General features: G+C 34.3%; 2 protein-coding genes across 2 annotated transcripts; both read left to right on the top strand.

Annotated features, from left to right (window-relative positions):
* The first annotated feature begins 378 nt into the window (after positions 1-378).
* On the top strand, positions 379-1,499 carry LOC124942052 (probable carboxylesterase 2). The gene has a single exon (XM_047482460.1). The coding sequence runs from the start codon at positions 437-439 to the stop codon at positions 1,409-1,411; it is 975 nt and encodes a 324-aa protein (XP_047338416.1). The 5' UTR covers positions 379-436; the 3' UTR covers positions 1,412-1,499.
* A 14,951-nt stretch (positions 1,500-16,450) lies between these two features.
* LOC124944115 (heavy metal-associated isoprenylated plant protein 29-like) lies at positions 16,451-17,018 on the top strand. The gene is made up of 2 exons (XM_047484587.1): positions 16,451-16,520; positions 16,663-17,018. Exons 1-2 carry the CDS (start codon positions 16,454-16,456, stop codon positions 17,016-17,018), a joined length of 423 nt encoding a protein of 140 aa, XP_047340543.1. The 5' UTR covers positions 16,451-16,453.
* Positions 17,019-17,319: the final 301 nt, after the last annotated feature.

Raw genomic sequence — 17,319 nt, 5'->3', positions numbered from 1 at the left:
GTGTCGAGGAAACTTTCCCACGTTAAGGGGCTTGGCGATCGTCAGGCTTGGGGGATTCCCGGCTTGGGAGCAACCGTCGTGGGTGGAAGACGGCCGGGAAGAGAGGGGAAAGAAACGGGAAGAAATGAGAGGAAAAGGAAAGGAAGTGAAAGAAAAAAAAGGTTAGTAAGAGGAAAAATGTAAAAAAAAAAAAAAAAAAAAAAAAAAAAAAAAAAAAAAAGGTTAAAAATAAAAACTGAATTTTGTAAGGTTATTGTTGAGGATGACCATATTTTGAGAGTTATTTGATCAAATTTTCCTGGTTGAAAGTTAGGTAGGTCATGGATTCATTGGTGGATTTTTGGTCCATTCAATTTCAAACCATATCTTCTCATTTCTAAAACACGCATTAAGACAGAACACAACAGAGTAGAGATACACCGACTCTAATTCCCAAATGGCTAATCAAAGCATGAGAACTAACGAAATAGTTCATGAGATCGAAAGCATGATTCGAATTTACAAAGACGGATCAGTAGAAAGATTAATAGGTTGCGAAGTCGTTCCACCATCGATTGATCCCCAAACCGGCGTCCAATCCAAGGACGTCATCATCTCCCCTGAAAACGCCATTTCCGCCCGCCTATACATACCCAAAGCACAACCTGACCCATCGACTCACAAATCGAAACTACCTCTCCTAATCTATTTCCACGGCGGCGCTTTCTGCATAGAAACCGCCTTCTCTCCCACATATCATAACTACATCAACTCCCTTGTGTCCGCAGCCAATATCGTCGCAATCTCGGTTGACTACAGAAGAGCGCCCGAGCACCCATTGCCGACCGCGTTTGAAGATTCATGGGAAGCTGTCAAATGGGCTGTGAGCGCCGAAGACGAATGGGTGAAAAACTTTGCGGATCTGGAACGTGTTTTCTTCGCCGGCGACAGCGCCGGCGCGAATATAGCGTACCGTATGGGTATAAGAGTTGGGTTGGAAGGGTTATCATCATCGGGAGCAAAGTTGGTGGGTAATATTCTTGTCCACCCGTTTTTTGGAGGAGAGGAACCGATTGGATCCGAAACGGAAAACCCTTATTCGGAAACATTTGAGAAAATGTGGCGAATCGCTTGCCCGACGGTGACATCGTTGGATGATCCGATGATAAACCCTAGTATGGATCCGAACATTGAAAAGATGGGTTGCGAGAGGGTGTTGGTTTGTGTGGCGGAGAAAGACTGGTTGAAGGATAGAGGTTGGTATTTCTATGAAGAGTTGAAAAGAAGTAATTGGAAAGGGAAGGTGGAGATTGTTGAAACGGCTGGAGAGGTTCATGTCTTCCATTTACATAATCCAACAAGTGATAATGCTTTGGCTTTTATCAAACTGTTTGTTTCATTCTTCAATGAGGCAGTCAAAGCTAATATGTAACCAGATTCTCCAAGTTTAATATTGTAATGGAATTAAGTAATTTACAACAAACAACCAATTATTGGGTAACTTTTATTCATAGATATTTGGAACTAATAATGGAGTAAATCTATCACAAAACATCTCTTGAGAGTTATTCTTCAAACTATTGATTTTCTTTATAGGTTCTTAGGCAATTTGATTCAGAACTATTAGGGGTGGAAATAGATAACCGCTTGTATTCTCTGGATTTTGTAGTTGTTACTTGTTGAAAATCGGACTCCCTAAATCATACCGATATTTTTTTTTTTTTTAACATGACACTTTCACGATAAGAATTGAACCAATTAAGGTTTGAATTTCTCTATGATCGATCTACTATCCTTTCTCTTTTTTGATTTTTTATTTATTTATTTTTGAATTATTAACAGGGTGTATGGAAAAAAATAGTAATAAAAAAAAGGAAGAAGAGAGATGACATTTTTATATGAATATCTCTTTTATATATAAATATTTAAATTATTCAATTCAATATTTAAAACATTCCTTTCTACTTAAATTACTTATCTTAATATTTTGTCTTTGTTCTTATTTTAAGTTGATAAATATAAGACATATTTGGGAACCGATACTCGAGTTATCGGAGATGAATATTGAATATGAGGTACTCGTAAGAAGGGATGGATAACTATATTGAAATCGAGTACGAAACGGATAGTTTACACGTTGCGATCAAGTGAGGAGTTAAGATTTGGAATCTATCCGTGCTAAAAAAAATTCATAAAATTTATTCGGGCTAAAATGATAATAATATCAAACAAACAAGATCTACATATTCCCTTTAGTGATGGGAAGCGATCAATAACGACGATTGTAACCTTGGAAATCCATTTTCCCGGATAAGCTCGAGATTCGAGAAATTTTCAAACTCGGTTTGTGGTACTGAAAATCTTTAAATAAAACATTACTTAAAATTTTGTAAAAAAATGTATTTTGATATTTGAATAATTAATTTCTATGATCAATTAATTATATATAATCTTTTAAAAAAATAATCAAATAATATTTTGATTAAAAAAAATCTGTATTTTAAATTAATTAAAAATATTTAATTTTAAAGATTATTTATTTGATGAAAAGAATCGTCAATTATTTTAAATTTAAAATCAATAAAAGATCGGTATACTTGTAAAACGTAATTTTATCAGAGATTCTGTTTAGTTCAATGTTTGCTGATACTCGAGAAAAGGCTTTCGCGCTATATCATCCGTACCCGTTAAAGAACAACGGTCTATACTTTATAAAATCTTGGCTTTTTGGATTTGAAAAATTAATTTTATTACGTTTTGTTTAACCAATTATTTTTCAAGTCATAGACATTGTAGGTTTTTCTTGCATTTAAAATTGCACAACAATATTTAAATGCTATTAAATGCGATTGATGTCAATGATTATTGAGGAAAGCACCTGAAAAATATCATTGTAAGGCATTAAGATCTAAAAATAAATTTAAACATGTTGTTGGGTTAAATTGAATAAAGAAAAGAGTAAACTAATTAAGAAAGAAATAATTAGTTAACTTAAGAAAATATATACAACATGATTTTAATGATGTGGTTAAATAAAACTAAGTTATAACTTGAAAAAAACTAAGTTGGGTAACTTATTTTTGTGCAGGTACAGATCTGAAGAAATCTGTCTATTCGGACGTCGTCTAACTCCTTCAGACGCGGTCTAAGGAAAACGATGTTAGACTTCGTCTAACTCCTTTAGACGCGGTTTAAAGAAAGTGCGGTTAGACGTTGTCTAACTCCTTTAGACGCGGTCTAAGAAAAGCGATGTTAGACGTCATCTAACTTCTTTAGACGCGGTCTAAAGAAAGAGCGGTTAGACGTCGTCTAACTCCTTCAGACATGGTCTAAGGAAAGCGCAGTTAGATGTCGTCTTACTCCTTCAGACGCAGTATAAGGAAAGCGCGCTTAGACGTCGTCTAACTCCTTCAGACGTGGTCTAAGGAGTGCGTGTAGTTAGCACCGTCTAATTTCTTCTTAGACGAGGTCTAATGAAAAAGCGTAGTTAGACGTCTTTCGACTTGATCAGACATCCAAACGAGCGTTTACTTCTCTACTCAGCTCGTTTGTTATGTTCATTATCAACGATCTGACAAGACAACTAATGTCGACAAATGAAAGACTGCCACTACATATGCGTTTATCATTCAAATCGCCCATGTTGTATCTCTCCAATACAACAATACATCAGAGGATATTCGACGCATTACCTGTCTGGTACGGCCACGATCCCAATGCTTAGATCCTGTTGTACTCTCGTACTATTGATGGTCATCCTATAAAAGGAGGACACGTGTCAACAAAGAAGGTTCGACCGTTGGTGCTCTTCAAGTATAAATAGAAGCTCAAGGAGAACGGACGAATAATGAGTTCGATCAAGCCTTCACTCTTGATCTCAAGTTCACACTTTCACTAGCTTTTCTATCTTACTTAAGCTCCATTGCAATCTCAAGCTAAAGAGTGAATTAACTGCTCACTGTGTGATTACTATGTAGTCTACTATTGTTTCTATTTGAAATTTCAGTATTGTAAGTTGAACAGAGACTGTTTTGTTCAAAAGAGAGTTAACTAGAAGCTTAGAAGTAGGCGGTTGTTAAGTCCTGTGGTTTCTGACTAGGTTTATGTAGTGTGTTCTATACAAATCAAAGTCTACTAGTGAATATCCTTCCTATTGAGGAAAAAGGGGTGACGTAGGAGTTTTAAATCCGAACATTCATAAAACTCCATGTGCTCTTTAATTTCTTCCATTGACATTCATTCATCTGAAGTTTCAAATCCAACAAACATTTCCGCACTTGAACTTGTTCAATAGTTTGTGAAGATTTGTGAAGAATAGAAATAGATTTTAACTTCTAACAGAGTTAAAATCGAATTGAATTTTGTAAGTTGTTCCCAATAGTTAGGCTCTAGTCTCTATTGTCAACACCGATCCTAACAAGTGGTATCAGAGTCATGTTCTCTATTCTCAAGCATTATCAGATCTAAAATCATGTCTATGGCTGTCACCAATGAGGTTCCCATGTTCTTTAAGGAAAACTACAATGGATGGAAGGTGAGAGTGAAAACTCATCTATCTTCCATAGATGATGACATGTTGTTTGTCATCATAGATGGTCCGATAAAGATTGGGAAGCCAAGATGTGAATGGACCAATGAAGATAAGAGGAAGAACAACCTCGACAACATGGAGTGACGTAGGAGTTTTATCTCCGAACATCCATAAAACTCTCAGATCTCTTTAATTTCTTCCATTGACATTCATTAATCTGAAGCTTCAAATCCAACAAACGTTTCCGCACTTGAACTTGTTCAAGAGTTCGTGAAGATTTATGAAGAATAAAAATAGATTTTAACTTCTAACATAGTCAAAATCGAATTGAAGTTTGTAAGATGTTCTCAATAGTCAAACTCCAGTCTCTATTGTCAACACTGATCCTAACAAGTGGTATCAGAGTCATGTTCTCTATTCTAAAGCATTATGAGATTCGAAATCATTTCTTTGACTGTCACCAACAAGGTTCCCATGTTCTTTAAGGAAAACTACAACGGATGGAAGGTGAGAGTGCAAACTCATCTATCTTCCATATATGATGACATGTGGTTTGTCATTACAGATGGTCCGATAAAGATTGAGAAGCCAAGATGTGAATGGACCAATGAAGATAAGAGGAAGAACAACCTCGACAACATGGCAAAAGACATCCTCTATAAGACAATGAATGATAATATGTTCAACAAGATCATCGCATGCCCCACTACCTAATAAATTTGGGAGAGGCTGACTCAATTGTGTGAGGGAGAGCAAACCAAAGAAAACAAACTCATGGTTGCCACACAGTAGTTCGATAACTTCAAGATGCGTCCTGGAGAGAGACGATGAATGAGTTTGATGAGAGATTCAGTAAGATTATCTCTACTCTCTCCACTTTGGGCAAGACTTACAGCAATAGAGAGGTTACGATCAAAATCATGCGTGCTCTGCCCAGAGAGTGGGATAATAAGACAATGGCTATGAGGGAGTCTAAAGACCTCAACAAGATAGAGCTCTATGATTTACTAGCCCATCTAAAAACCTACGAGCTTGAGATAAACTCTAAGAACAAAGAGGAGCATTCCACATCTTCCATCTCTACCAAGGCGCTGGTGACTGCTGAGGAGCCACCTACTACCACTACTGTGAAGACTGCTGCCAAGCAGATCAGCAACGATGCAATGACTCTCTTCGTGAAGAAATTGGAAAAATTCATGAAGAAGAGCAATCATAACTCAAACTCTTCAAATAATAACAATGATGATAAGAGTAACTATAAGGCTAACTTGAAATGTTTTAACTGTGATAAACTAGGAAACTTCAAGACAGAATGCAGGAAACCAAAGCGAGATGAGAAGAAGAATAACAAAGAGCTGAAGGCTCTCATGGTTGCTGATAGCAAAGTCAAGTGGGCCCAAAGCGACTCAGATGATTCATCATCCAGCGACAGCGATGATGAAGACGTTACCTGCTTCATGGAAGAGGAAGAATCTGAGGTATTTGACTTCTCCTCTGAAGAGTTCACAAGAGATGAATTAACTACTACACTTAATGACATGGTCATTGAGTATAAGAAGTCGTTAGACTCTTACAATGAGATGAGATTGAAAAATGAAATTGTTAACGTCTCTTCATCTCAAACTTCAGAACCAAAAAACAAAATGGCTGAGATCTCATCTGAGAATGAGAAGCTCAAGGAAAATGTTCAAACACTATTTTCTGAAAACTAACGTTTAACTTATGTGGTCAGTTCCTGGACGAGGTCTAGAGATGCATTCAGACAACAAATAAGTATGTTAAGGCATGCCGAATGCAAATCCAATTTAGGATTTAACAATGTCAGCCCAGACCAGTCGTCAAAGAAGTTAAACACAATGAAAGACAAGCTTAAGACTATAAGCTTTGAAAGCGATAGTTTAACTAAAAAAAGAACGAATCCAAGCTGTGAGGACTTAACATTAAAGGATGAGATTATTTATGTAAGGCAAACTGAAAGTTGGATGAAGTCTAGAAAGGGAGCATCTAACAAGTCTGACAAACCAAAACCTGACAAGAAGTCAAGGAATTTTCGACAAAAATCATCCTTTAAGGTTAATGAAACAATTATTAGCAGGAAGACGTCAATAAGAGTAAATCATACGCACTAATCACAACACATCATGGAAAATCTATCAAGATAACTTAAATATGGATTCCCAAAGGATTAATTGATACAGGACCCAAGTGAATGTGGGTACCAAAAAATTGTAAATATGTTTATTTGTAGGTACAACAGGTCAGATGCATGGAAGAGCATGTCAGTCAGAAGCATATTTGTCTAGAATATGTTTCAACAGATCAGCAAGTGGTAGACGTATTAACGAAGTCACTCTCCGAGACTAAGCTTTCTTACTTTATAAATGTTTTGGGTCTTGTAGACCTCAATTAATTTATTATAATTAATCATGCACAAGTTGAGGGAGAAATTTGTTGATTAAAGTGGTTGGACAAACGTGTGTAGATGGAGGTCTCAATCGGACTGATTAGATTAGATTTCTAAAGAAACCATGTACTTATACGAGTTGTTGCTTAAGCAACTTGCAAATTAAGCTTTGTTAGACATCTAAATGTGAGGAAGACGTCTGAACTCTGAAGCCTCTATAGACGTGTTTGATTAGACGACGTCAAGACTTGTTGAAACGTCTGTAGACGTGCATGTTTAGACGTCGTTTGAACATATTCATGTTAGACGTCTGTAGACGAGCATGTTTAGACGTCGTCCGAACAAGACGTCTACCCGTCTTAGACGCAGACATGCCGATAACACAGACGTCTAACTACGTGTGTGTCCTTAGATGTCTCATCTTTGGATGAGTTGAAGAAAACTCTTATTTTTCTATGCGTTGTTACTTTTATTTCCCGCTCAAACAGTAAAAATAGTCTACTGTTCTTTCTGTGTGAAATTCCAGTATTGTAAGTTGAACAGAGGTTGTTCTGTTCAATAGAGAGTTCAGAAATAGGCGGTTGTTAAGTCATGTAGTTTTTGGTTGTGTTTGTGTAGTGTGTTCTATACAAATCAAAGTCTTTTAGTGAATATCCTTCACGTTGAGGAAGAAGGGGTGACGTAGGAGTTCTATCTCCGAACATCCATAAAACTTCCCGTGTTCTTTAATTTCTGCCATTGACATTCATTCATCTGAAGCTTCAAATCTAACAAACATTTCTGCACTTGAACTTGTTCAAGAATTTGTGAAGATTTGTGAAGAATAGAAATAGATTTTAACTTCTAATAGAGTTAAAATCGAATTGAAGTTTGTAAGCAAATTCCCAATAGTCAGACTCTGGTCTCTATTGTCAACACCGATCCTAACACAAGTTTTTATCGAAATAAATTTTTATGAAAATATTTTTAAAATATTTTCAAATTATTTTTTATTTTTCTTGGATTTTTAAAAAATAGTTTGTGCCTTCTAGTTGTTAAAAAATATTGAAATTAAAATCTCAAACAAACAGGCCATTAGGAAAGTGTCCAGGTCGCGAACTGGGTTGGATATGCAGGTCTGGAGAGGGTTTGGCATGAAGTCAACGGGTTGACACCCAGTCAATGTAGAAGTTAGATTCCTGGTCGTGCGCGCTGGTCCCTCAGTTGGATGATGGAATTCCTTAGTCTCACACGCTGGTCCCTTGGTCGGATGCATATATTCTCGGTCACGCAGGATAGTCCCTTAATCAGATGCGGGGATTCTCAGTTGAAAGTAATTCTGGACTGGTTTTCTCGGTCAAAAATCATACCAGGATGAAAACCCTCGACTAGGGCTAGAAATCATCGGTCATATGTAAGGGAGGGTTTGATTTTCAAGGAAAAATTCTCGGTCGGACGCCAATAATAGCAAGTGTAGGTTTGAGTTTTCGATTGGAACCTCCATTCTTCGATATGAAGAAATGATGAGCTCCGTATAACACTAAGAATCATTTATAACATCATGTTGATGCATCATTCGATCGAGATGATGTTTCATTCAATCTAAATAATTCTTGAACAAAAATCGAGATTTCGATTTTAAAGGTTTAATTTAGTATAAGGAGCTTACCAATAGCTTCCTTACATACATTAAGATCAGATAAAACCAAAACATGAACACTAATTATTCATTTTAATCAATTCAAGAATTGAAATTTTTATTTTTATGAAAATTTTAGTTTTTGATCAAACATGATAGGGATTGCTTGGAATTGATCTGAATATGCTCCTACTACCTTTATAAATATTGTTAGGATTTGATCCTCAAATCTGACCTACTTGAAACAATTTGTAAAAACACAAGGAAGAACACAATAAGACACAGATTTATAGTGGTTTAGTCAAATGAGTTACGTCCACTTCAACCGCCACCAGATATCATTATGAAGAAGAAGAAATGTAAAGTTTTTGTCTCACACTTTATCTCTCTAGAATTTTGTCTTCTCAATGTAAACCCTTAATAATAACATATTTATAGGATAAATATTCAGATAATAAAACCTAAATAACTCTTGGTCAGGCAAAACCCAAATACAAACCCAATAAATCTAATTAACTAATGTAGAGTTTATTATAAGTGTAGGCTCCTTAACTCAACAATCTCCCACTTGGAGACTAACTTCATCATCTCTCGATCGGTAGCGGCTTCCATCTGGTGTCTTAATGAAGAAAACCGACTGAAGTTGTACACAACTTCAGTTTCTCATTTGTCACAGCTTTCGTCAGTATATCAGTTGGATTCTCACTTCCGAGAATATTCTCAAGAGTTATTATTCCATCTTCTAAAGCTAATCGGATGAAATGATAACAATCCAGTATATGCTTTGTCCTGCCATGATAAACTGGATTCTTTGCCAAATGAATGGAACTATGACTGTCGCATTCCAACACACTTCTTTCGTAGTCTTGACTCAATTCTCGCAAAAAGGGTTAAACCACATCATCTCTTTAGCATCCTCTTTCATAACAACATACTCTGCCTCACAACTAGAAAGAGCAACAATCTTCTGCAATTTTGAACCCAACTGATTACAGTACCTCCTAGAGTATAAATGTTCTATGTTGTGCTCTTCTTACTATCAAAATCACCATCATTTTCGGCATCAACATATCCTTCCAAACCCATAATAAACTTTCGAAAACACAAAGCGAGACTCATACTTCCTCTTAAGTATCGTAGTATTCACTTTACTACATTCCCATGTTGTCTACCCGGGTTGCTCATGAATATGCTAACAACTCTCACTATATGTGATATGTCTAGTCTTGTAAAAACCATCGCATACATAATACAACTAATGGCAGAGGCATACGGAACGGTGACCAAGTAATTTTTCTTCTCCTCTGTTGAAGGCGTCTAATCTTTAGATAGTCTAAAGTGACTAGCTAAGGGGTAGTAATTGGTTGCATCATACAAGTTGAATATGCTAAGAACTTTCTTCACATATTCTTCTTGTGAAAGCTTGAGAACTTCTTTATCCCTAAAAATTCTCATTCCAAGGATTTTTTTTTTCACCACCCAAATCCTTCATTGTAGACTTCCACTTAACTGACTCATCAGATTGTATTGATTCCTCATAGCATTTAGGTTTACCTCTATCTGTCAACAAGATATAGTTCAGAGATAGGGACCACGTTCTCAATGATCTTCTCAATTGTATAATCGGTGTTGTTGATTTTCCTCTAGGCCACGTTCTCAACGATTTCATCTTCAACAACACATTGGTCTTCTTCGATAGTCTATATATATTCAGCTGAACAATCTCTCAAATCGACTATACCAGTCTCTTCCAGTTTGGAATCACTATCTGATGTCTTCCCAACACAATCTTGATTATCCCAGAAAACATGTAAAGAAGATGTTCATTAAAGATAACATTCCTTCTACGAATAATCTTTCAATTTTGATTATCCTAGAAACGATAACCAAACTCAGTATCACCATAACCAATAAATTTTTTTTATTAGAATTTGAATCGAGCTTGCTCATATCACATTCATTCATATGAACATATGATAAATACCAAACACTTTCAAATAAGAAATGTTTACTTTTTTATTGCTCCAGGCTTCTTTAGGAACTCTGAATTCAAGAGGAATAGAGGGTCCCTTGTTTATCAAATAGACATCAGTGTTGATAACTTCTGCCCATAAGGTTTTAGGCAGCCCTACATGCAATCTCATGCTTCTAGCACGCTAGTTTAATATTCGATTCATCCTTTCAGCTACTCCATTCTCTTGAGGAATTCGGGGAACAATCTTCACCATATTGATCATATTCTCAGCATAATACTCTCTGAAATCTGAATTGATGTATTCACATCTATTGTCGGATCTCAAGCACTTAACCTTCTGATTTTTTAAAATAACAATTACATTAGACTTGTTCTTCATAAAGTAAACTCATACTTTTCTTATCAAATCATCAATAAAAGTCAAGTAGTAGTATGATCCTCTAATAGAAGAAATATGTACAGGTCCCCACACATCAGTGTGTACCAACTCTAGCCTTTCTTTCTTGAGCTCCTTCCTAATCATTAAGAAACTCACCCGTTTATGTTTTTTAATAATGTAGTTTTCACATAATTGATGTTCAACATACTTTAGTTCTGGAATTTATCCATTCTTCAAAAGAATTTTCATATAGTTTTCGTTCATATGGCCAACCTGTAATGCCACAACTCAATGTTCTTCGACTCATCAACTACAACAGCAATTGTTTCTCTACAAGTTAAAGTCGTGTATAACGTTCCGGTTTTATGACCTTGAACAACAACTATTGCTCCTTTAGTCACCTTCCACACACTATTTCCACAACTAAAATTGTGATATTGTTCATCTAGTTGTGTAAAAGAAATTAGATTACGCATTAAACTTAGAATGTGTCTCACCTTATTAATCTTCCAAACATAACCGTTTGTCATCATCAATTTGATGTCCCCCATGCCAACAATATCAAGTGGATCACCATCTGCGAGATAAACTTTCCCATAGTTTCTAGCCACATAATTCTCCATTAATTCTTTGTGGGTAGTGGTGTGGAAATACGCTCCTGAGTCCAAAACCCATGTATCTATCGGGCTATTAACAGACAGAAGTAACGCATCAGTGTCAATTTCTGTAACTGCGTTAGTTGCATTTTTTTATCATCACTATTTCTCTTCGGTGCTTTACAATTCCTCTCCAAGTGACTTTTCTTACCACAATTCCAGTAATCAAATGTCTGCCCAAACTTGGACTGACTCTTCCTATTCCTCCACATAGATCTGTTCTTACCTCGGTTGAAATTTCTATCATTACCTCTGCCCCTATTTTCAACATTCATAACAGAACATTTGAACATTTTACCAGAATCAATTTTACGAACCTCTTCAGCAAAAATTTAATCTCTAATTTCAATAAATTTCAATTTAGAAGTTCCAACAGAGTTACTATCTGCTGTCCTCATAGGTTCTCAACTATTTGGTAGAGATGCTAACATTATGGCACTAACTTCATTCCCAAAATCATTCTTAATACATAGTAGTTGATTCACAATTGTATTAAATTCGTTCAAATGAGCAGTGACAGAAGTACTATCAACCATTCTTAAGTAAAAATGTATCTTCATTAAATGTACCTTGTTGTTAGAAAATAATTTCTCATACATATTAGAAAGAGCTGTCATCAGACTCATGGTGGTCTTCTCCTTTGATACATTGTGAGCAACCGTCTTGGCTAGCGTCAATTAGACAACTCCCAAAATTTGTTTATCAATGAGTTTCCAATCAGCTTCATCCATCTTTTCTGATTTCTCACTCAAAGGAACGTGAAGCTTCTTTCCATAGAGATAATCCTCAATCTGCATCCTTTAGAAGGAATAATTTGTTCTATCGAATCTTCTAATGTTGTGTCCTATATTGTTCTCGCTTGCCATCGTTTTCAATGCTTCGATATAGACTAACAACTCTAATACCAGTTGTTAGGACTTGGATCCCCAAATCTAACCTAATTGAAATTATCTATAAAAATGCAAGAAAAGAATAACACAAGAAGATACAGATTTTTAATGGTTCACTCAAATGAGCTACGTCCACTTCAGCTGCTACCATATTTCACTATGAAGAAGAAGACGAAATTTTAGAGAAATAAAGTGTGAGGAAAAAATATGTATTTTTTTTTCTTCTTCATAGTGAAATATGGTGAAGGCTGAAGTGAACGTAGCTCATTTGAGTGAACTATTATAAATTTGTGTCTTCTGTATTCTTCTTTTTTGCTTTTTTACAAATCGTTTTAAGTAGGTCAGATTTGGAGATCCAAATCCTAACAAATATGTTATTAAGGTTTTTGAGTCAATATTCTTGAGTTATAACTCAAGAAGAGAAACCTGATATGAAAATTTTTTAAAATCAAATATGGGTACTTTCGATTTGGATCGACTGATTCAAATTAGTTTCAACAGTAAGCTTATAAATGATCTTATGGTCGTTTTCCAATAAACAATCAAACAATATTCAAGATTATTTGCACTAAAATATAAAAACATCAATTTGAATTCATAAGTTGAATTACAACATGAATTGAAGTTTACTATGAGTTGGAGAACACTCTTGAACTCTTTTAGAAACTTTGTGATAATCCAGAACCGAACTCTAAAACTTTATACAGAACTTCAAAATTTTCAAAAAAATCTTGAAAATGGTAATGCTAGATTTTTTTAGCGGTGGATTGAGAGCTTGGGATCTGGATCCTTGGTTTCATCTTGGTTGAGGAGAGCTATTTATAGCCTTCCTAAGTCGGTTGAACGATCAAGTGAATTGAATTTCAAACAAAAGATCATTAATGGCTTTTGTTTGTTCTTCATCTAGTTGATCGTCTAGGGCATAATTGCTCCTATGATCGTAGGAAAAATGTTCACCATGTTAGGGTGATCATTTCAGTTTTTAAATCAATGGATTTGGTGGACTAACTCGGAGTTCCATCTTCAAAAAATTAAAGAATTTAGTTGTTCATCATGTTGTTCGTCGCGAGGTAAAAGACAAATCAGAGGTTGAAAACGTCGTCATTTGCTTCTTCCGCGTTTGAGCGCTAAGGGAGTCTTGAAACGACGTTGTTTTTGGCTAAAGCACGAACGCCTTGGCGTTTTGCTTGCGTTTGGGCTATAAGCGTTGAGGCGTATGTTAGTTGATCCGCTGATGCGCGAAAGTGTCTTCCTTCGGTTGCAGCGTGCAACGCGGCTACTTGTTGTGCGTTGGATGGGACTCCAACACTCATTTGATGGTCATGCGGCATGCTGCATCTGTTTTCTTTATTTCCGGCTAGACTAGATCATACCTTTTTTCCAGACTTGTAACTTGTTTAAAATTGATTTTTCTTAACTCTTTTTGCCTTTATTTTCAACCTATAAAATACACAAAATATTTTTAATAGACATATTATTTATTTTGCCTATTTATTTTGTTTTATTTTTTCATATTTTTGGGGCTTTATAAACAAATAATTTGGGATAAAATGGATATAACATTTATCCCAAATTATTTATTTTGATTTCTTTTAACCCTTAAATTAATACCTAAAATGGATACAATATTTATCTCAAATAATTTATTTTATTTTGGTTTTTATTTTAATTAATTGAAATTTAATTAATTGAAATTTAATTAATACAATAATTATTCTAATTAATTATTTAATCATGATTTGGCCTTGATTTTAATTATTTTGAATTTATTTATTTAAAATAAATATTTTAAAATTTATAAATTAGGTAGGTGAAATTTTAGTGCTTACAACACGGTATTTTATATTCATATTATCCTATTTAAATTTTAGTGCTTACATATACCTCCTCTATTAATTGACATGTGTCAATGTTTAAATTTTTTTCTCTTACAAATTAACATTCAAACTCATCTATAATTGAGAATTTAAATTAGTAAATAATATATTAAATTATTATATATATATATATATATATGAGGATGAATAATATAATAATTTTAAATTATGAATTAATGAGTTGATTTATGGTATAGGTACGATGGAATTAAGAGCATATGCAGCGCATGACCTGTCTCCGTATCGGACAGCGTGTAAAAGGGTCGGTCATTGCTTTTGTTAATTTTCTGCGTTGTGTGTAAAAGTAAAAGGAGGGCAGCGCCCTCTATGCCGGACATGCCCAACTCTGACTTTATTAATTATTATATAATATAATATATAGGGTCCCCTATTTTTAATAAAAATAACATTTTAATTTTGTAGAGAAAATGGCGGAAGTATTGTAGTGTTTTGCCTAAGTACAATATGTGTCCGCTTTCAGTTGAGATGGAAAAATGATTTAACAAAATAAATAGGTAGAGGCTTTAAGCTGTAGCATCCCTTGGTTGCAATCCCCAGGAACTATCACTGATCTCTTACTTCTATTAAGGAACTTTTATATTCTTCAACTAGTTACCATTCTTTATCTTGCTTAGAGGATAGGCCTGGAAGCTAGTTTTTGACATGAAAAACTGCTTACATTATAATAATTGGAGTAACTATATAATGATATTGGTTAACATCAAGTTTAGAAATATTTAATATGATATACTATATATAGCTGAATCTCACATATGACAGTCTCTTATCGATTTAATTATAACTATAGCTGGTCAACATTTTTTTAGCTAATTATCCTTTTAGTTGAATTTAGTACAAATTAAGAATAGGAACTTGGAGCTTTTCTTTGAAATCAGTTTTATGTGATTGAAATTAAATGCCTCTTCGTTTAATTTTTAAAAATGTATGAATCTTTAGCTTAAAGTTTATAGGGCCTTGATTGATTTTATTTTAAATGAATCCGAACAAATCAGGATCCCATGATTGATCATTACTTTCAAAAGGGATTAATTAATAATAATTTGTCCTGAAATAACAATCACAAAAACATATTTATAATATGGAATAACTTATTATAATCCTAATCATAAAGCATATATCTCATATTATATAGAGTGCTATAATTTCGTAGAAACTTATAACTAAATGGTAAAATGTACAAACTCATATCGTATTCAGATCATTTAAAAAAATACTATATTATTATTATATTTTATCGAAATATGTCAGCCTGCTGCAGTTATATATTATTTATTTTCGTTATCCCCCTTCTTAGAAATTTCTCTGAATTTCATTTGTAAACTCCATAAACACTGGGGAATTGCAAACCCGATAAGGAACTATTGCGTACTGAAAATATTAGGCCTTGATTGATGTCAAAATAATTAACTATTCAATTTACCATCAAATATATATTAATATTATCATAATATAACCCCAAACAAATTAAAATTTTATATTTCAAATTTATTAAATATTAAATCGGGTCACAAGCCTGGATATTTCGGCTTAACCAAACTTAATTTATATACACAAACCCGTGAGACAAATATCGCGGAAAAACTATTTTTTCGAATTTTTGAGACTACCTATAAACAATTTTTTTGTTTCCGTTTTTTTTAAGAATGCATTTTTGTTTAGACACTAAGATTGTTTTTGTTGAAGTTATATATGAAAAAAAAAAGTGATGGGTTCGGTTTTAATTATTTTGAATGGTAGATTCATTAAAATAAAAATCCAGTGACAAAAATTATTTATATGTAACCAAATATCATGGATTGGAAAGTTATACTAATTAATTTTAGGTAATTGACTCAAAGTCTTTTAAAAATGCAGTTTTTTTTCTCAATAAAATAAGATATGTAGGATATAATTAATTAGGTCAAGTGGGGACTAGTTAATATATATAGACCTACTTAATTAAGCTAGCTCAATATATACTAAGTGTTCATTATCTTCAACTAGAGAATTGATGCCATGACGACGGTCTCTAATCATGATCTATATATCTTCATAAATATTATTTCAAATTATGTATTATAGTCTATTTATATATAAATTATCAATATGTTCTTGAATTCATTAATTTCCTGCAGATTGTTGAGATGCAAGTGTATATGGACTGTCCAGGATGTGAGGCCAAGGTCAAAAAAGCTCTTCAAAAGCTTCATGGTAATTAATTGATTTTGTTCATAAAAAGTTCTTAATTATGTGTTTAGATAACTATATATGTATGGGCAATATATATTTATCCAAATCTTCTAAAACTTATAATAGACTAGTAGTTTTATTTTCCAACTCGATTCTTGGGCAGGAGTTGATTCGGTGGACATAGACATGGGGAAGCAAAAGGTGACCGTAACCGGTGTTGTAGACCAACGAAAGGTGTTGAAGACGGTTAGAGGGACCGGAAGGACCGCGGTTCTGTGGCCATACCCTTACAATCCGGAATATCATGATTTTACTCGTCGTTATTATTTCAAACATCAGAGTTATCCGGCCACACACCATGCAACGGTTGCGTCGTCTCCTTATAACTATGACATTCATGGATACAACGGTCATGAACATGGCTACTATCAAAAGCCGCCTTACACTGCTCTTATAGATGAAAAGGTTAGCTCTATGTTTAGTGATGACAATACCAATTCCTCTTGCTCCATAATGTGATATTATTATATATTGATCATTGGGGTTTCAAGATTCCATCACGACTTTGAGTACACGAGTTTCTGCGCTCTAAATTCCGACATGACTTTGAGTACATGAGTTTCTACGATCTACCAGTGTCATTGTGATCATCCATCAACTATCTCTCTTTAATTTGTTCTTTGTTTGTTTGGGTGTATTTCAATTAATTTCTAATGGTACTATGTTCATTCCTTTTTATGTGTATACATTGGGTTATACTTGTTGTTTGTTAATAAGTAATGAATAATGAATAAATTTCTAGAATTGAATGAATTTTTCT

The sequence above is a fragment of the Impatiens glandulifera genome, chromosome 6 (genome assembly GCF_907164915.1).
Source record: "Impatiens glandulifera chromosome 6, dImpGla2.1, whole genome shotgun sequence".
Classification (NCBI taxonomy): domain Eukaryota; kingdom Viridiplantae; phylum Streptophyta; class Magnoliopsida; order Ericales; family Balsaminaceae; genus Impatiens; species Impatiens glandulifera.
Note: the sequence above shows the minus strand (reverse complement) of the source record. Positions and strands in the feature narration are given on the sequence as shown.

Bases quoted from the DNA above. Each gene is read 5' to 3' on its own strand.
- LOC124942052 (XM_047482460.1), top strand. From the start codon at position 437: ATGGCTAATCAAAGCATGAGAACTAACGAAATAGTTCATGAGATCGAA.
- LOC124944115 (XM_047484587.1), top strand. From the start codon at position 16,454: ATGCAAGTGTATATGGACTGTCCAGGATGTGAGGCCAAGGTCAAAAAA. The intron at 16,521-16,662 runs GTAATTAATTGA...ATTCTTGGGCAG, and splicing joins AGCTCTTCAAAAGCTTCATG to GAGTTGATTCGGTGGACATA.